Source organism: Ranitomeya imitator, chromosome 1 (genome assembly GCF_032444005.1).
Source record: "Ranitomeya imitator isolate aRanImi1 chromosome 1, aRanImi1.pri, whole genome shotgun sequence".
Classification (NCBI taxonomy): domain Eukaryota; kingdom Metazoa; phylum Chordata; class Amphibia; order Anura; family Dendrobatidae; genus Ranitomeya; species Ranitomeya imitator.
This window is the reverse complement of record NC_091282.1, coordinates 693079924-693099381: the sequence shown is the minus strand read 5'-3', so window position 1 is coordinate 693099381 and position 19458 is coordinate 693079924. Positions and strand designations below refer to the sequence as shown.

The 19458-nt window shown below is 40.2% G+C and overlaps 1 protein-coding gene across 5 annotated transcripts in view; it reads right to left on the bottom strand.

Moving 5' to 3' along the window:
- NPAS3 (neuronal PAS domain protein 3) overlaps positions 1-19458 on the bottom strand; it is a 628831-nt gene that overhangs the window by 97371 nt on the left and 512002 nt on the right. For all 5 annotated transcript variants that reach the window (XM_069730521.1, XM_069730552.1, XM_069730532.1 and 2 more), the window contains one exon: positions 11494-11668. In XM_069730521.1, the coding sequence (XP_069586622.1) occupies positions 11494-11668 (175 nt within the window). The remainder of the gene's footprint in view (positions 1-11493; positions 11669-19458) is intronic.

The window sequence follows — 19458 nt, the reverse complement described above, 5'->3', positions numbered from 1 at the left end:
CAGTGGCTGGGCATGATTACAGTAATGGGGATTGCTTACAGTGGCTGGGCATGCTTACGGTAATTTTATTTGTGCAAAGAGTCCCAGAATTAAAAGCTAACAAACACAGTTATTCTCACTCTCTCAAGATCCAGCACTGCCTCTCTACTGCACTGCATGTGAAGTTGATAGAATGCAGCACATAACTGACCCCTGCTGCCAATCACTGACCTCAGTGGCTCAAGCAGTCTACATTGCCATCATCACTGAGCCAAGTGATTGACTGCAGATATCAGTTGCACTGAAGTGGTAACGTCAGACTCCAGTTTGTCAACAAAGACCAGTGCTGCGGCGGAGAAGTAGTGCTGGAGCTAAGAAGGATTTGCATAACTCTGTTATTTACTTTATATGTCTGCAACCCTTTAGGCAAAGAAAATTGAATCCTGAATAGCCGATGTAACAAAAAAAAAAAAAGGAAACCTAGTCTCTGTAAAGCTAAGGTTATCAAGGTACCCTAGGACTTGAAAATGTGAGAAGACGACATCCCTATTGCATAGTTCTCCCAATATAACTGGTTCCCGACCAAAGTCATTTATGACTTAATAATGTGCACAAGAAGTGAGTTCAGTAACTTAGGTGAGATCCCATCAATGTATGACACTTCCCTTAGGGAACTGGAGGGTTAAATTAAACTGATAGAGCAGTGAATTAACCTCCCCCTTGCCTTCCCTCAGCAATCCCAATGCGTTTTGGATGGTTTTATCCATTCTAACTATCAAAAGCTCCGATACCCGCCTGTCACGTCTAATCTTAAGAAAAAAAAAAGAAAAATTGAAAGGAACAAATTAATATGCAAATTTCATCAGCTTTGTAATAAAAATGTCCTTGGAAAAAATGCAGAATAAAAAAAAAAAAAAAAAAAAAGAAGAGGAAGAAAAAAAAAAAGAAGGTACAGGACCCGTGAGGTTTGGGGTTTGAATTATCACGGCCTCTGGATCCGGGATGTTGTTCGGAGAGAGAAAGGCCCGTTAGGAAATCAGGGAGGAGATCTGACTTGGAAATAATTACGATAAAGAAAAAAGTGCGCATGCAGGCAGAATAAATGGTTCATCTCCTCACAAGGTCTCTGCTGCTTGCTATTCACTCAGAATTATCAGGATTCGTTAAGGAGGGGGCAACATTTATGGACAATTCAGCTGCTGTATAGGGGGGAGGTTGGGTGGAAGGATTTGAGGTTGCACGCATTTCATGATAAGTTTATGAAACGACTTTTAGTTAGTTGCTGGTTGGGGTTGAAGTCACTGCCTTGTGATCCCTATAATGCTGAAAATTTGGGACGACACATTCATGCACTAGATGTTAACGCCAGTTCGCATTTGGATTAGGGTCCCTTGGGGTTTTATTGGTAATGAAAGTGCTATTTATGTAAGGTAGAAGGTACTATACCTACAAGGGTCCTACTGTAAATTCCATACCTGGACCTGCAATCTAAATGCCAGTGGTGTCGATACTATGGTTAGAAAAATTCTATGTCCGAAACGTGTCGGAACCTTTTAAGCTGTACTAATAAACTAGTAAGTTTTATATCCAAATGACTTGATACCTTGCTTTGTCTGCATCTCAAGCCAAATAGGAGCTCTTACTTCCCGTGCCGAGGATCTTCACAGCAAATCGACCGGAGGAGTGGGCGAACTTTGTGCGCATCAGATACCATAACCATATATAATGTGATCACAAGCACTGTGTGGCATTGCCTCTCTATATTACTAGCCGATACAACACCTGATACAAAAAAACTTTCTAAGAAAATGTCTTATTTTAATGCCACTGATACAAGTACTACCTGCATTCCTGATAGAAACGGACATATGCAAATCCGACAACAGCAGATGCTGGGAAGCAAGGTGTATGCAAACACGCAGATTTACTCACAGGTTTGCCGCTGTTAAACCCACAAACCCTGACATTTACCATACTGCAGGTGTGGTGAGGTTGAGTTTAACTGCATAAACACCCTGTAAGTAGGCTGTCATATTTCTTGTCAGACGGGGCCTTTTCTCCGCCAGAGACTCTCTATCTCTCGTCTCTGTAATTGAATTGCTAGCGAGCCACAAGAGACAGCAGTACGCAGCGCTATGGAAGAAGGAGAGAATGCTAGAGCGGAAGAAGGGAGGAGGGGAGGCAAAATGAAAATAAAATGGAAATGTATATGAGAGGGCGAGAAGAACAGCAAACGTAAATGTATACGTGAAAAAGTAAATGAACCAGGCCAGGTATGGGGTAAGAGATGGTAAATAAATGGGATATCCAAATCGGTGTCATGTGCACCAGGTGGGGTTAACGCATGCTAACTTGGGGTGGGTTTCATCCTGGTCCACCACAGAAGTTCAGTACGCAAGAGGGGTCCATGGCACAGCCAAATACAATACTGAAAGGCCTCCATGCCAAAACAACCTGAACGAACAATTTAGAAAGACAAGATCACCAGAAAGGAAATATAGCAAAACAGATGGCGTGCAAGCAATGGTTAATGGTAACAATGTGTAGTAAGAATCTGCTATTACACCAGAATGAAAATAATTAAATTGAAAAGCCAATTTTTGTATAAAGAGGAGAGATTAAAACTACAGAATGATTTAAAGGGGTGTACCAAAACCAAACTGTATTTCAATCTTAATAATCTAATCTCTTCTCTAATACACTGCAATTAAAAAGTCCCTATCGTTTCCTCGTTATGCTAACTGCTTTTTTTTAAATTTTAACTTCTTCCTCTCTGATGCTTCGTTTGAGAATCTTAGTGCATCCTGGGATACTCAAGCGAGTCCTCATCGGGGGCAGAGGATGGAGTCACTTGTACGCCAGGTATTCTTGCAATGTGCACTGACCGTGCACTCTATTGCTGGCTTCTCACTTTTCATCAGAGCCGGAGAGCGAGCGCACTGTCACTGTGCATATTGCACATTAACAAGAATCTACTGCGCAATGTTGGTGTTGATAATTGACGCATGCTCAGTGGAGCAAGGACTAGCCTAGCCCCTGAAATGGACGTCACTGATGACACTTCGTTCCAGGGAGGGAGCAAAAGCTGTGGCAGTGAATGCACTGGGATTCTCAAAGGAGAAGTAGGTAAAAAAATAAAATAAAGCAGTTAGATAGAGAGGGAGTGATAGAGACTTTTTGACTAAAGTATATTATAAAAGAAATTAGATCATGCCATTATATAGACACACATTTATGATTAAAGTAAATTTTAATTTCAACTATACCAAAGTCTGCGCTATAAATACCCCATCATCCAATTGAGAAAGAGGGAAAAAATGTTTAATAGAAATAAAGTTTAAAATATAACTGTAAGATCGAACATCATAAAAAAAGGTCACAGAATCTATCTATATAATCGTCTAAGGCTACAGTCATGGCCAAAAGTATTGACACCCCTGCAATTCTGTCAGATAATACTCAGTTTCTTCCTGAAAATGATTGCAAACACAAATTGTTTGGAATTATTATCTTCATTTAATTTGTCTTAAATAAAAAAACACAAAAAGAATTGTCCTAAAGCCAAATTGGATAAAATTCCACACCAAACATAAAAAGGGGGTGGACAAAAGTATTGACACTGTTCGAAAAATCATGTGATGCTTCTCTAATTTGTGTAATTAACAGCCCCTGTAACTTACCTGTGGCACCTAACAGGTGTTGGCAATAACTAAATCACACTTGCAGCCATTTGACATGGATTAAAGTTGACTCAACCTCTGTCCTGTGTCCTTGTGTGTACCACATTGAGCATGGAGAAAAGAAAGAAGACCAAAGAACTGTCTGAGGACTTGAGAAACCAAATTGTGAGGAAGCATGAGCAATCTCAAGGCTACAAGTCCATCTACAAAGACCTGAATGTTCCTGTGTCTACAGTGCGCAGTGTCATCAAGAAATTTAAAGCCCATGGCACTGTGGCTAACCTCCCTAGATGCAATGCAAGATTGTGCGGATGTTGGATAAAGAACCTCGACTAACATCCAAACAAGTTCAAGCTGCCCTGCAGTTCGAGGGTACAACAGTGTCAACCCGTACTATCCATCGGGGTCTGAATGAAAAGGGACTGTATGTTAGGAGACCCAGGAAGACCCCACTTCTTGCCCCGAGACATAAAAAAGCCAGGCTGGAGTTTGCCAAAACTTACGTGAAAAAACCTAAAACATTTTGGAAGAATGTTCTCTGGTCAGATAAGACAAAAGTAGAGCTTTTTGGGCAAAGGCATCAACATAGAGTTTACAGGAGAGAAAAAGAGGCATTCAAAGAAAAGAACATGGTCCCTACAGTCAAACATGGTGGAGGTTCCCTGATGTTTTGGGGTTGCTTTGCTGCCTCTGGCATTGGACTGCTTGACCGTGTGCATGGCATTATGAAGTCTGAAGACTACCAACAAATTTTGCAGCATAATGTAGGGCCCAGTGTGAGAAAGCTGGGTCTCCCTCAGAGGTCATGGGTCTTCTAGCAGGACAATGACCCAAAACACACTTCAAAAAGCACTAGAAAATGGTTTGAGAGAAAGCACTGGAGACTTCTAAGGTGTCCAGACCTGAATCCCATTGAACACCTGTGGAGAGAAATAAAAATGGCAGTTTGGAGAAGGCACCCTTCAAATATCAGGGACCTGGAGCAGTTTGCCAAGGAAGAATGGTCTAAAATTCCAGCAGTGCATTGTAAGCAACTCATTGATGGTTACCGGAAGCGGTTGGTCGCAGTTATTTTGGCTAAAGGTTGTGCAACCAATTATTAGGCTGAGGGTGCCAATACTTTTGTCTGGCCCATTTTTGGAGTTTTGCGTGAAATGATCAATGTTTTGCTTTTTGCTTCATTCTCTTTTGTGTTTTTTCATTTAAGACAAATTAAATGAAGATAATAATACCAAATAATTTGTGTTTGCAATCATTTTAAGGAAGAAACTGAGTATTATCTGACAGAATTGCAGGGGTGTCAATACTTTTGGCCATGAGTGTATGTGCACATGTTGTGGATTAGGCTTAGGAATTTCTGGTGCGTATTCTGCATGTCTTGGCAGAAAACGCAGCAGAGGATTTGTCGCTTTTTTGTGCGGATCCGCAGCGTTTTTGGTGCAGTTTTGCTGTGGATTTTTTGCGGATTTTCAGCGTTTTTTTTAACCCTGCGGATTTCTACAATGGAATGGGTACAAAAACGCTGCAGATCCACAAAAAAAGAAGTGACATGCTACTTCTTTTAATCCGCAGCGTTTCCGCACGGAATTTTCCGCACCGTCAGTACAGCGTTTTTTTTCCACATTGATTTACATTTACTATAAATCACATGCGGATCTGCAGCGTTTCTGCACCGCAAAAAACGCTGCGGATCCGCAGGAAATCCGCAACGTGTGCAGATACCCTAAGGATCATTTCCGTCTGTTTGTCTGTCTGTCACGGAAATTCCACATCGCTGATTGGTCGCGGCCGTCAGGCGACGGGCACAGTCCGGCCGCGAACTCGCCCCTTCCTACTCTCAGTCAGTGCCCCCTCCATACTCCCCTCCAGTCAGCGCTCACACAGGGTTAATGGCTGCGTTACACCGCGTTATGCCGCGGTGTAACGCAGTCCGTTAACGCTGCTATTAACCCTGTGTGACCAACTTTTTACTATTGATGCTGCACATGCAGCATCAATAGTAAAACGATCTAATGTTAAAAATAATAAAAGAAATAAAAAATCATTACATTCTCACCTTCCGATGCCTTTCCCGCTCCTCGCGACGCTCCGGTCCGAAGAATGCATTGCAGTCTCGCGAGATGATGTAGCGGTCTCTCGAGACCGCAACGTCATCATCTCGCGAGACCGCAATGCATTCTTGGGACCGGAGCATCGCTAAACGCATGGGCTGGATCCGAGGGCCGCCGGAAGGTGAGTATATAACCATTTTTTATTTTATTTATTTATTTTTTTAACAGGGATATTGTTCCCACATTGCTATATACTACGTGGGCTGTGTTATATACTACGTGGGCTGTGTTATCTACTGCATGGGCTGTGTTATATACTGCGTGGGCGGTGTTATATACTACGTCTCTGAGCTATATAATACGTGGCTGTGCAATATATTACATGGCTGGGCAATATACTACGTGGCTGTGTTAGATACTGCGTGAGCTGTGCTATATAATATGTGGGTTGTGCTATATACTATGTGGCTGTGCTATATACTACGTGGCTGCTGTTATATACTACATGGGCTGTGTTATATACTACGTGGCCTGTGTTATATACTATGTGGCCTGTGTTATATACTGCGTGGGTTGTGCTATATTCTACGTGGCCTGTGCTATATACTATGTGGGCTGTGCTATATACTACGTGGGCTGTGCTATATACTACGTGGGGTGTGCTACATACTATGTGGCTGTGTTATATACTACGTGGGCTGTGCTATAAACTATGTGGATGTGCAATATACTACGTGGATGTGCTATATGCTACGTGGCTGTGCTATATGTTACGTGGGCTGTGTTATATACTACGTGGGCTGTGTTATATACTACGCGGGCTGTGTTATATGCTTCGTGGCTGTGCTATATTTATCTGTGCATTATGAATCGTAGTATGTGTTACAGAGGGGGGCCAACTGAGACTCTTTCGTTCAGGGCTCTCAAAAACTGGGAGCCGACCCTGGCTTCACAGATTGGTCTAACCTGGCTGCGAACAATCAGCGACAGGTGCAGTCAGGCCGTAAATTGGCGCGGGATTTGAACCACGCTTCGCTAATTGGTCGCGCCCGGCCGGCCGAATCCTGTGTATAAATTGCATTATTCTGAAAACTTCATAAATAAACTACACACATATTCTAGAATACCCGATGCGTTAGAATCGGGCCACCATCTAGTTTGTATAATAATACTCTAGACCAATGAAGAGTCCATATAGTCCAAGAATATCCGGATGAAGCAATTGGTGTACAAAAGTCTTAAGTTTTGCAAAGTCACATATCAAACTGAAGAAAGTGCAAAGTGCTGAAGTTACCTTTCTTTCACCTGCTAGAGGCGATGTTGACGTCACACAAAGAAATGCTGGCTAATTGCTGCACTGCAGGTTTTGACCGCGGGTTTACCACGCTCGCGCACCACCGGAGAGGAGGCCCAGGGAGCGTGTGTCACCGACCGGGACAGCGCTTCCAAAGAAAATGGATTTCTGAGCTGCTACTATAGTTTCTACGGAGGAGGACTTGAGTGGAAACCCTTTGATTCAGACTGCAATATCGCCTCTAGCAGGTGAAAGAAAGGTAACTTCAGCACTATGCACTTTCTTCAGTTTGATATGATATATGGACTCTTCATTGGTCTAGAGTATTATTATACAGATTCTGTTTATATTATTTTATGATGTTTGATCTTACAGTTATATTTTAAACTTTATTTCTATTAAACATTTTTTCCCTCTTTCTCAATTGGATGATGGGGTATTTATAGCGCAGACTTTGGTATAATTGACTTTGGTTTATGACAACATTGTGGTATTGTCCTGTTTGCAGCTAATATCCTTTTCTCATTGATTACACTTGCTCCTACCTATAGATTTTTATACTCCAAATTTTAATTTCAGACCATCCCTTTCCTAACTGCCGACCACAGACCATCACACGTACCTTGATGTATAGCAAGTTGCATACGTTAAATAAATAGACATTTCCCATTCTTGCCAAATGTCACAATCATGGTTTCATTTGTCCATAGCGACTTCCTTTCGTTTCTCAGGCAATAAGCAATTGGCAAAATGCAGCAGATTTATGGCAGACATTTCTGCGACTGAAAAATAGTTCCATTGACTTGAAAGGGGTTGTTTCTTGTAGAATGTGCTACATCTCCGCAATTCAAATGAATACGACAGGAACAGAAATTTCAACTAAAAATCTGCCAAATTAATAACCCCTTAAAATTCTTCTCTGCTCAGTCCAGCAGAAAGAAAAGTCTTTATCATCTGCATAACAAAATATCTAATAATCTGCATATTACACAGTCTCTACTACTGAGGTACATTCCAAATCGTCACCACAATCTTACAACGATCATACAAGAAGTTTAGTTAATAAGTAATAAAAGATTTTATCCAATCATTTTTCGCTGTTTTAACATCTACAAGACAATGGTAAATGTTCATACTTTCCATACATTTTTTAGAATTTGAAGTATTAGAATTAGAAGTATAAAATAATAGACAAAAGGGGCAAACATTTAGTAGAAAATTGAAAGTGCATATATAAATATATATATACGGTATATACCGTATATATAAATATATATATATATATATATATATATATATATATATACAGATCTGGCAAAAATTAAGAGACCACTGCAAAATGTTCAGTTTGTCTGATTTTTCTCTTTATAGGTATATTATTGAGTAAAATGTAAATTGTTCTTTTAGTCTATAAGCTTCTTACAAATTGTCTCCAAATTTCCAACCAATAAAATTTTTATATTTTTTTTCTGAAAAGGAGAAATGGTCAAAATTTAAAAACCCCCAGTGCTTTCAGACCTCAAATAACGCAAAAAAAAAAGTTCATAATCAGTTAGAATCAACAATACTAATGTTCTAACTCAGGAAGAGTTCAGAAATCAATATTTTGTGGAATAACCATGATTTTTAATCACAGCTTTCATGCGTCTTGGCATGCTTTCCACCAGTCTTTCACACTGCTTCTGGTGCAAAAATGTTCTTCTTTGTTTGATGGCTTGTGACTATCCATCATCCTCTTGATTACATTCCATTAATACATAATACCGTAAGTATTTGCATCCTTGTATAAGTATAAAAAGCATAATGAATGACGAGGATAAAATAATATTAGTAACAAACTGTTGCATTGAAGCTAACAATGTAACATGTCTCAATTTTATTTCCTTGGGTTAGGAAATCTGTAGAGAGTCTGGATAGGATTAGTAGGATAAGATTCTTCTAAACATTAGTGGAAAAAAAAAGCTTAAACACACGGATTTCAGCTAAAAAAATAATATATATTTACAATATTTCTCCAGAAAACTTGTGTAAGTTCTATCACAACTTTACAAAAGCTAATGGCAGGCAAATATTTCCTTTTCATTTCATACATCCAGGCTTTTGTTCTAGACTGGAGTATGAAATGCGAAGGTCGAAATGTCATATTAGTGCTATGCAGTACTTTTCACATAACAACGCAGATTTTGGAACAGTAAGTATAGTCTAGTCTTAATGTAACAAATTATTAACAGCTATGACTTTATATACATGCTGAGATATGAATACAGCAGTATGCAAACTGTTGCGCTGCAAAGAGTGAGTGTAGTCTCCCAAAGAACATACAAACCGCCACCTACATTATTAAATAGTGCTGTAATACTGTTTGTATAAGCATTACACTTCGGGAAAACATTCCAAGTCTCTCCGATATTGTAACTATTTCTGGAAAGTCATTTTACTCCATCCAAACATACTCGGAATTACAGTCCTGAAGATTTGTATTCATATTAGTTAGATATGCCGACAACAATACTATACATTCTGGATTAGTCCCATGACTAGCAAAGAGCATGTAGCAAGAGATGGGTGGGGTTTTTTTTTTGCCTGAAAGAAGGATACCTCAACTTGTAAAGGAGCTTAACAAACAGAAGCTCAGAGGCCCCTCTCAATTCCAAAACACTGTCCCTTTTGTGCTCACATGCATAGTGAACAACAAGAAAAATAAGAGGTTTCCAGCATTCCTCGAGAGGCTGATCCAAAAAGAATAAGCAGGAGGCAAAAAAAAACAAAAAAAACTAGCAATGAAAAAGAAGAAAAAAAAAGCACAGAAAACCACAAACGTGGAACTTCAATTAATTTAAAGCTTCAATCAGTAAAGGATAAATCCGTCACAGATCTAATTACTAAGGCTCTCGGAAGGCCAGGGACAAGACGCCAATCTCGTGGCTGTTTGAACAGCGTGATGAACTGGGGAACGATGGATATCAAGTCATTTTGTTTAATTTATAAATGGATTTTCCCCTAATGCTTGAATTATCGTCAGAGCACAATGAAGGAGAGGGGGAGCACAAGGCTATAGCTGATTCCCACCTTCCGTTACCATTTTCTGGGATGGAAGCAATGAGCTCTAAGCTTATTTAGAGTATTTCATGGAAATGTCTGCGTCTTATCTTACAAAATTCCGTTGGCCATTTAAAGACTTGTACAATAGTAGTACTGGTAAAATCGAGGCACTCGCTATAAAAACTAACATGATGAGACCCTGCGGTGGGATTGACACAAATTGTCCCCCCTTTTCACCTATCCCTAGGTTCCCAATCATGCACCACTTTACACAACTGATGCCCAGTGGGGGATCTAAGAGGGGTTGCATGACATCAGGCTTTAAAGACCACCCAAATCCACATTCCCACAATTAGTTTTGTCGAGTTTTTGATGTTGCAGATTTTCTTCACCCATGAAGTAAAATAGATTACTTGCATTTTTTCGAGAAAAAAAAAACTCACCCAAAACTCATAGTGGGAATGTAGCCAAAGTAAGTAAGAATCCTTGCAATGCTCCACCCTATCAGGCCCCTGCACTAGGCATAAAACATGTTTTGGCTGGTGTGCTTTTTTTTAATTAACTCGCTTTCAGATATGAAACTTGACCTGAGTGTTAAATGATAAATCCCAAAATACTTCGGCCACAAAACTAAAAATCTTGCAAACTTTTTGACTGTAGCGCAGTCAGCATCTGACAAAATGAATCTACGGCCTTAAAAGGGAACCTGTCAGCAGTTTTGGCCGATATAAGATGCGGCCATCACCTTTCAGGGCTGATATACTGGACAGAATTCTATAATGCTGTATATAAGCCCCCAACCCTACCTGGAAGAACTGAAAAATAACTTTTATTATGCTCACCTGTGGTGCGGTCCGGTCCGATGAGTGTCGCTGGTCTTGTCTGGCACCTTCCATCTTCTTATTATCACCCCCTTCCTGCTTGCTTCTTGTGGATGATGCGACTCTGCATCATCCACACAGGCTCCCCGACATTGCGCTCCTGTGCAGGTGTACTTCTCTGCCCTGTTGAGGGCAGAGCAAAGTACTGTTGTGTGCAGGTGCCAGAAAAGGTCAAAGAGCCCCGGCACCTGCGCACTGCACTTATTTGGTCTTCCCAGGAGCGCGATGCTGGAGAGCCTGTGTGGATGATTCAGGGATGAGTCATCCACAAGAAGCAAGAAGGAGGGCGGCGATCATAAGAAGATGGAAGGCGCCGGATCAAGACCAGCGACACCCATCGGACCGAACCGCCTCGCAGGTGAATATAATAAAACTTATTTTTTAGTTCTTTCAGGTAGGGTTTTGGGCTTATATACAACATTATAGAATGCTGTATAAAAGCCCTGAAAAGTGATGGCCGTATCTTATATCGGCCAAAATTGCTTTTAGACCCATCTATATGGGAAAGTAATCTGTCAAAAATGAGCACCGATCCGCTTCATGTTTGTAACCATTAGTAAACTCACCTGGCTCTGGGGTCTCAGACTGTGAGGATGACGAAGCTGAGCTAGCTCCATCATCGTTGGCACTCTGTGAGAGAAGTCCACGTCCTGGGGGAAGTTTCATGCCAAGTTGCTCTGCCGTCTCCACGTGGTCCCCTGGGTGAACATAGTCAAACATACTGCTCCCTGTCAACTCCACCTGCAAAGAATAATGAAATATTTTACAAAATTAATTACATTTTGAAAAATTACTATTGAAAATGTAAATTTTTTATAAATGAAAATGAGTTCTCCGTCAGATGTACTGTATGTAAGGCATCCTTCAGCTACTTCACTTATATGATGCAAGTGTAGCTCATAGTGGTAGCTTTGTTGAAAGTCTAAAATTGCGAAACTAGATTAATTTTGCAGACTATGTCTATATTTACATAATTTTGGATAAAGCCTAGTTATATAAGACATAACAAAACACAGAAGACAAATTTGAAATTCGTTAGTTATATTACAATCCAATGCAAGTTACAATAATGAGTCCACTAATGTGGCCCAAGTGCGATTAAAACCTTAGCACCTAGCGAATTATACCCCTGTCAGAATATCCAATGTATAGTACTGTTTGGGATACTGAAAAAAAAGGGTTTTCAATCCAGCAAAGAGAATTGAAAGCAAAAATTCTTTATTGTGGCTTAATTAAAATCATTCAAAATTACTGACGCGTTTTGAATCTCAACTCTTAATTGTAGATATCTACTGAGAGTCAGCTAGACTCGAAACGCGCTATTCTAATGAAAAAACAAGAAAAATGAGACGGAGTATAAGTTGGTATGCAAGCAACATGTAGATTTTTGTGCACAGTACAAACAAGTGCTTAGACACCCTTTTCTTTGAGCTGGGTATTGCATTTATATAGTTTCCTGTGGCTGGGTGTCCACAGTCAGGTCTCAGTCCTGTTCTGCCCTTATTCACATTGAGGTGATTTTTGACACGTTAAGGATTTAATATTAGAGACAATATGGAACCGTCCCGATTTGGGTACGCCTTGACATGGTGAGATTACTTTTACAATTTTTGGGATCAAAAACAGTGTTTATGAAGTACCCTATCTTATTTATATGTACTATTACATTTTACTTACTTACAGCAAGGTATTTGCTCATTTTGTTTCCATCTGAGGTTTTTTACTATTTTTTTATGAAGTCATAAGACAGAATTTTTACTTTTAAATCGCTTTGCTGGATTTAAAAAAAAATAATTCCATTACTTCGAACAAAATCGCTTGATACTTCACAAGCTCAGCAGAGTGGATTGCCCAGGGACCAGATTGAACAACAGACCTATATTTGATGGATGAGCTGTATCCACAGGCTTTCTTATATTACTGTCAGTGGAATATACCTGGATAGGTTATATATGGTCTATAGGTTAGGGTGCTTTCACACTGTGTTCTGTGCTCTCATTGTGGCATATATCCGATATCTGATGCTAATGACGCATGCACCAACAGGGCCATAGACTGCAATGGTGATGGCAGAGCGAACGAGCTCTCTGTCGTGCACTGTTTTTGGGAGTTTATGCCTACAGGAGGAGGACAATCAGATGCAGTCTACTACGTCTCAGTGTCCGCCTCCTGTAAGCATACACTCCTGTCACCATTATAGTTTATGGCACTGTGGGCGCATGCATCCCGTTTTGCGGGGTATTTTGGATGTATGCTCCAACAGGGACACAGGACGCAATGAGAAAGCACCCTTACATATCAGATGCATTGATTAAAGCTTTTTTTTATATTGGCACTGAAGATTAACTATAGTGACACCCAAAGAAAACATAGAGACTGTTCACATGAGCACACATGGTAAGAAATGTCTGGTATATTAAGAAATCAGAATGACGGTCCTTTCACTTCTCCACTATCCTATTATTCGCTCTGTATGTTTCTCCACTTGGCTCGTAGTTATTAATTTACAGAATCAACGCTGGGAACAGCTTTTGTGATCTCATATTAAATTTCCCCCTGAATCCGCCCCGTGGCAAAAATTACTCACATCGTTAAAAAATATTTAATTAGGCTGCAGTTTATAGCGGGCTCACTAGGGAGATGCCAGAATTAATGTGATTTGCATGAATTCCAGGGCCTTTTTCCTGGCGGAGAAGAGTTGGGAATTTTTTTTTTTTATCGAGGTCGCTGACACAGACAAGGACGGAGGCTTCTGAAACGCGCAGACACCAGAGAGTGAATCCCACTGCAAGCGGGGGCTTAGACAACAGATTAAGGGCTTCATCCCACCTGACTCTCCTCTTCACCTTTTATATATTGCTCTGCTTAATACAGCATAAAAAAATAACATCTTGTGGGAATATTTAACCTCATGCTCCATTTTTAAAAATCAGCCATGATGAGAGCACAAGAAACGATTAGCCGCAGCTATGACCTTGCTCTACTCACGACGTTCGTATGATCCTTCTTTGCTTCTGCCTTTAATTACAGTGCTAGTCTTAAAGCTGGTCAACCTTTTCTAATCTTGTCTGTAACAAGGGAACCAGTCTGTACAACGCTACTGGGTTAGTCGTCCATCTATAGAAAATGGAAATATCTGCCATTATTGCCAACGCGTGATTAGTGAACGGTGGCAGCGTCAACCTCTTCTTTCTTAGCAACGCCAATCCTATCTTGTAGACAATGTCATCAAGATTCACATTTTTCTAGACCTGAAGCTTTTTTTTTCCCGTCAGGGCTGTAATATTTTCTCTTGAACAGATAATAAAGAATAAAAAAATCCGTGGACAAAAGGCAAACAGGAAATACAATCAAGATTGTTCTTTTATTTCTTTAAACAGGCAATTAATGGCAAAGGAGAAATCACAAAGAACACGTGATCAAAGTACCCTCTGCCGATTGGTAACGGATACAGGGGTTGCTTAGCAACCGGTAATGGAATAATTGAAGGAATATTCCTTCATCTGCTAGACAGGTTTGGAAATTGATAGATTAAAACACAGGTTACGTATAAACATACAGCGCAATGAAGTATCCAATCTATCCGTTTTATATGGAGAAGCTTCCACGTGGCATCGGTTTATAGGAAACGGCAATTTTAGTCTAACGGTAAAATTCATCAGTTCCTATGTAGCTCGCCATTATCCGCATGTTTAATATAGAGGTTTTGTTTTTATGGTCTGTAGAATAGAAAAGGCCAGGGCAAGCTTGCAGGAGACAGGAAAAGAAGATGTAAGAGGAAGGAATAGCAAAAAGATCAATCAAAGAGATAACAAACAATATATAGCTTTACCGTCAAAATATATATATAAAAAAATGGAATAGATGTAAAGGCGTAAAAAATGATTATGGAAGACGTCTTCAAGGTCACAAAGTTGTAAAATGTTATCTCGTTGTAGATCTTCCACTTCGGTGGCTACTTTCTTTAACAGGAGCCAGAATCTCCTCCTCCTCCTCACTGAGGTGTCAGGAGGAAAAGGCTTGGAACGCAACCAAAAGGAAACATGCATATTTCAGAAGTGCGCTTTCATTAGAAACCTCTTGTTGGAGAGATGATTTATACCTGAGAGGGACGGAACTTGGAACTCGGACAAAGCCATCACGGGATGTCAGAGGATGGCACTAGCCATCCTTCACCCAGGATGGACAGTGACATATGAGAGGACCTGCCTATGACAAGGGGATTTAACGCTCAGTGACAGTCACCTTACACCCCTTCTCTCAAATTAAGCTCTATATTGCCACAAATACAAAAGTATATGTGGCCCTTAAGAAGAGATGACATGTTCTGCTGTATTAGAAGTAAAATACAAATATTGGCAAAAGGTGACAAGTCCCAAAACGTAAGTAGATAGTGACAACTGGCCAAAAATAAATGTATACTGGTGAATGAGCGATGTTTGGTTGTGGTCCAAACTCGTAACTCAGGTGAGGCTGTTATTTCATATCAGATTTGACATTTTTTAGTACCAGATTATCGTATTCACGCATAATAACGGCATGGATGGAGAACATGCAGAGTAATCCGACAACGCTGATCCTCCGCTGTGCAGGGGTTAAACTGCTGCGGGATGCTGGCGGAGCCTCTGTAGGCTGCATCTATTGACTCTCTTCCCGCAGACGTTTAGTAATCCGCGCTGACTGTTTGTCTTAATATTGCTCTCCGTTTTGCAGTACAGGGGAATTATGCAGTTTAGATGTCGTATATTAAAAAAGGATTTAATTAAATCTGGTGCCTTGAACACCCCCCAGCACACGCAGATTCAGGCTATAATGACAAATTTACTTCCTATTTATTACCATGCACAGGGGACCTGCTAGCTGCCTCCTCCCGCTCCTAACTTTCCAAAATTCACATTCTCTGCATATTACCATAATATTCATTATCCCAACAAGGCATAAAATGTGACTTCCCACGAGTGCAATACCTAATTCCTCAAAAAGAGACAAAGATAGCAACATAATCATTGAATTACAACTTTTTACATCTGTTCATTTTGTCGGAATATAAATTCCGTTGTTCGGCAGGAAACTGGGAGAGATTGGAAGCCCCATATAGTGGGAACAGTTGCAAACCATCCTTGTAACAACAGTTTATAGTTTTATTAGCAGCAATTATCTCTATTGTTGTGTTGGTACATGATTCATTTAAGAGAATGTGTGCCTTTTGTTATCACAGAAGTGTCAATATATTCTAGCATATGTGACCTGCGTAAAGGCCCATTTAGAAATGCAGACCGCGGCGGTTGAAGAGCCACTGATAAGGCCATGAAAGGACTGCTGTCTTGCATGTAGCCTTTCAGACATCCAGACGCCACTTCTATGTGCACAGAACGATCGTTAATACAATCGTTCTGTGCACTTCGAATAACAGGTCATTGGCAGCACATGTGCTGCCGATAACAATGTGCTGCCAATAACAAAGATTTTTAAGCTTGTTTTAATAAAATCATCTCACCCGACGAACAAGCAACGCTTACTAACCCGATTAGACAGGCTGATGATCATTTCCCAATTATTAGCCTCTCTAGCTGGACCCTAAAATGATCCAAATCTTTCAAAGTCTGGAGCTTTAGACAAATATCAATTTTGCTGTTAGTTCTGCTTTGTGGCTCTTTCCTCTCTTGTATGTACTAAATAGTGCTTTTGTACATATGGATTCTAAACTTGTATTCAACTTGACTGCAAAAGTTTCAGGAATAACAAAAACAGATTTATTAAACTACCGTCAAGATTTTTTTATCCAGTAGATAGTGGATCCGCACCAGGACAAGTAACTTTTGGATCCGCTCTTTCCATAAGTCCCGTAGACTTGAATGGAAAGCAGTATAACCACCCCTCTACAGTGTGTCTCTAAAGTCATGGTGCACTTTTGACCAGTCACAGTACCTATTTATAGTTTACATTCTAGTGCCCTTTCTCTGGCCCAATCATATCAGACCTGTTCATGAGGAGAGTTAACAAGAACCAATCAAACAAAACAAACTCATTTAAGCTGTTGCTGAGCCTCCAGTCAAGTTAACCCCTGATAAACTGAACTCTGATTAATACACTGCCAGGTCTGTGAAATCATGCAACCACAAGCTTATGCCAGCTGTGTGGTTTTCCATGCCAGTCGAGATGTGGACGGTGCAGAGGAAAGTTCAGTGTGTTCTGTGGCTCGCTAAATTCTAAGCTGACAAGTGCCCTTAAATGAAGACGATAAGTAGCTAGATTAATACATATATAGGTGCCTATACATTGTAGACTGCAGTTGAATGAATACTTTCTTGACTTCTTCCTTCATACATTCTTTCTCCATTTGGCTGACAGAGATAAAGGGGAGAAAGATGCTACCAGACAACTCTGTGGACCACTCATTTCCTGGCAGAGAAAAGGAAGGGCCATTGATATCAGATTTGCCATTGACTTGCTGTATGACAACACTTTAATTACGGTAGTTTTGTCAAAATCGACGGCTTCTGCCCTTTTTTAAATATATATGGAGCCTTATAGGCACCGAATTCTGCCGTTGTACCCACTGAGTGACCTACTAAAACATGCAGGAGCTACGCAATCCTTCTCGGGCAATCAACAGAAAGGAAGACATCGACAAAATCCACAGTGGACTCTTTTAAAGACCCCTGAAGAAAAGTTTGTAGTGGCATAAAAAAAAAAGGATACTTAAAAAAGTTAGTTTTACGACACAATTTAATAGATGCTCTTATCAATGTCAGCGCCAAATCTATCCATTTATCTATCTACATATAGATAGTGATAGATAATAGATAGCGTGATACATAGATAGAATGATAGATAGATAATAGACAGATAATAGATAGATGATTGATGGATAGGTAATAGACAGAAAATACGGTAGATACAATGCTAGATAGATAAATAGATGATAGTTAGATAGACAGATAATTAGATGATAGAGAGTTAGATAGATAGATGACGCCTCCATGTAAAGAGGCCTAAGGGCATCTAATAGCTGGTGTAACAAAACTATTAACTGCATGATCTATATATAAATTTTTTTTTTTTTTTTTTTACATTTTTTTCCCTAAAGATGAAAAAAAAGAGTTTCCTTACTAGTAATTTTCACAGAATGACTCAGGCAGCTAACAATACACTGTAGCAGAGCAATATGTTAATAGTGCTACATTAATGTGTACTGTTGTATATGTAAAAGTATATGTTCAGGCATAAATCTATAGTAAAATGCTTCCCCATATGGCAGATGTAGTGTACGGCGTGCTACGATGGATGATATATGTGTGTACAGAGCTGTCTCTGGCTGGCAGTCTCACTGTTTGTTTTCACATGCTGAGCTGGGTATAATATTCTCGGCTTGAATCTTTATTACCCATCTGGCACAGGCCGCGCGGAGTATCATTCATTCCATTTACACAAACAAATATCAGGGCTGAGTATTCCCCGCACAGGGGCTGAGGCCGGCACACCTTATAGCTTATCAGTTACACTGATAGCCGGCCAGGCTTCGGTTCAGGGCATTACTATTTCTGCTATATATAGACCAATCTTTGAAAATATACATTTAATTTTGTGATTTACAGCATCACAGAAAATGATGGTGGTGCACAAATCAATAGTAATAACCAGACCATTGCAATCAAATAGCACCAGAAAATGATACTTTTAACAGGTCAAAGGGTCTTCAAGTTAACAGAAAGAATTTGCACAGAAATATCTAGGTGCATACATGCGACTCTAATGAGACATCGCTGAGCGACCATAGGACAGTATTGAGAATGTCTAACGTGGAAACATAAGTGATCCAAAATCATAGGTTGGTGACAAGAGATGGTAAAAAAAAAAAAAAGAGAATAACTGGAATCAGAGTGAATAATTAACTTTTCATGGGTATATGGTTACAGAAACTAGTGTAAAGAACCCAAATAATAGATGGGCACATTGTTTACCATGTGGGTGCCCATCAGGAAAGAAGTTATACAAATCCATTTAGTCTTTGAAACTGCAACAATTCTTACTGTCGCTCTGATTCATTCTTGTCTGGACTACTGAAACTATCTTTTGATCGGTCTCTCTCTTACCAGACCTTCTCCTCTCCAACCTGTCCTGAATGCAGCAGCCAGGGAGGTATTTTTGCCCAGCTGCTGCAACGATGCCTCCACCTTGTACCAGTCATTGCACTGGTTACTAGTGATGAGTGAGTGTACTCGTTGCTCGGGTTTTCCGAAGCACCCTCGGGTGATCTCCGAGTATTTGTTAGTGTTTGGAGATTTAGTTTTCATTGCCACAGCTCAATGATTTACAGCTACTAGCCTGCTTGATTACATGTGGGGATTCCCTAGCAACCAGGCAACCCCACATGTACTCAGCCTGGGTAGTAGCTGTAAATCATTCAGCTGAGGCGATAAAAACTTAATCTCCGAACACTAACAAATACTTGCTGATCAACCATGTGTGCTCGTGAAAACCCGAGCAACGAGTACACTCGCTCATCAGTACTGGTTACCCATGAAACT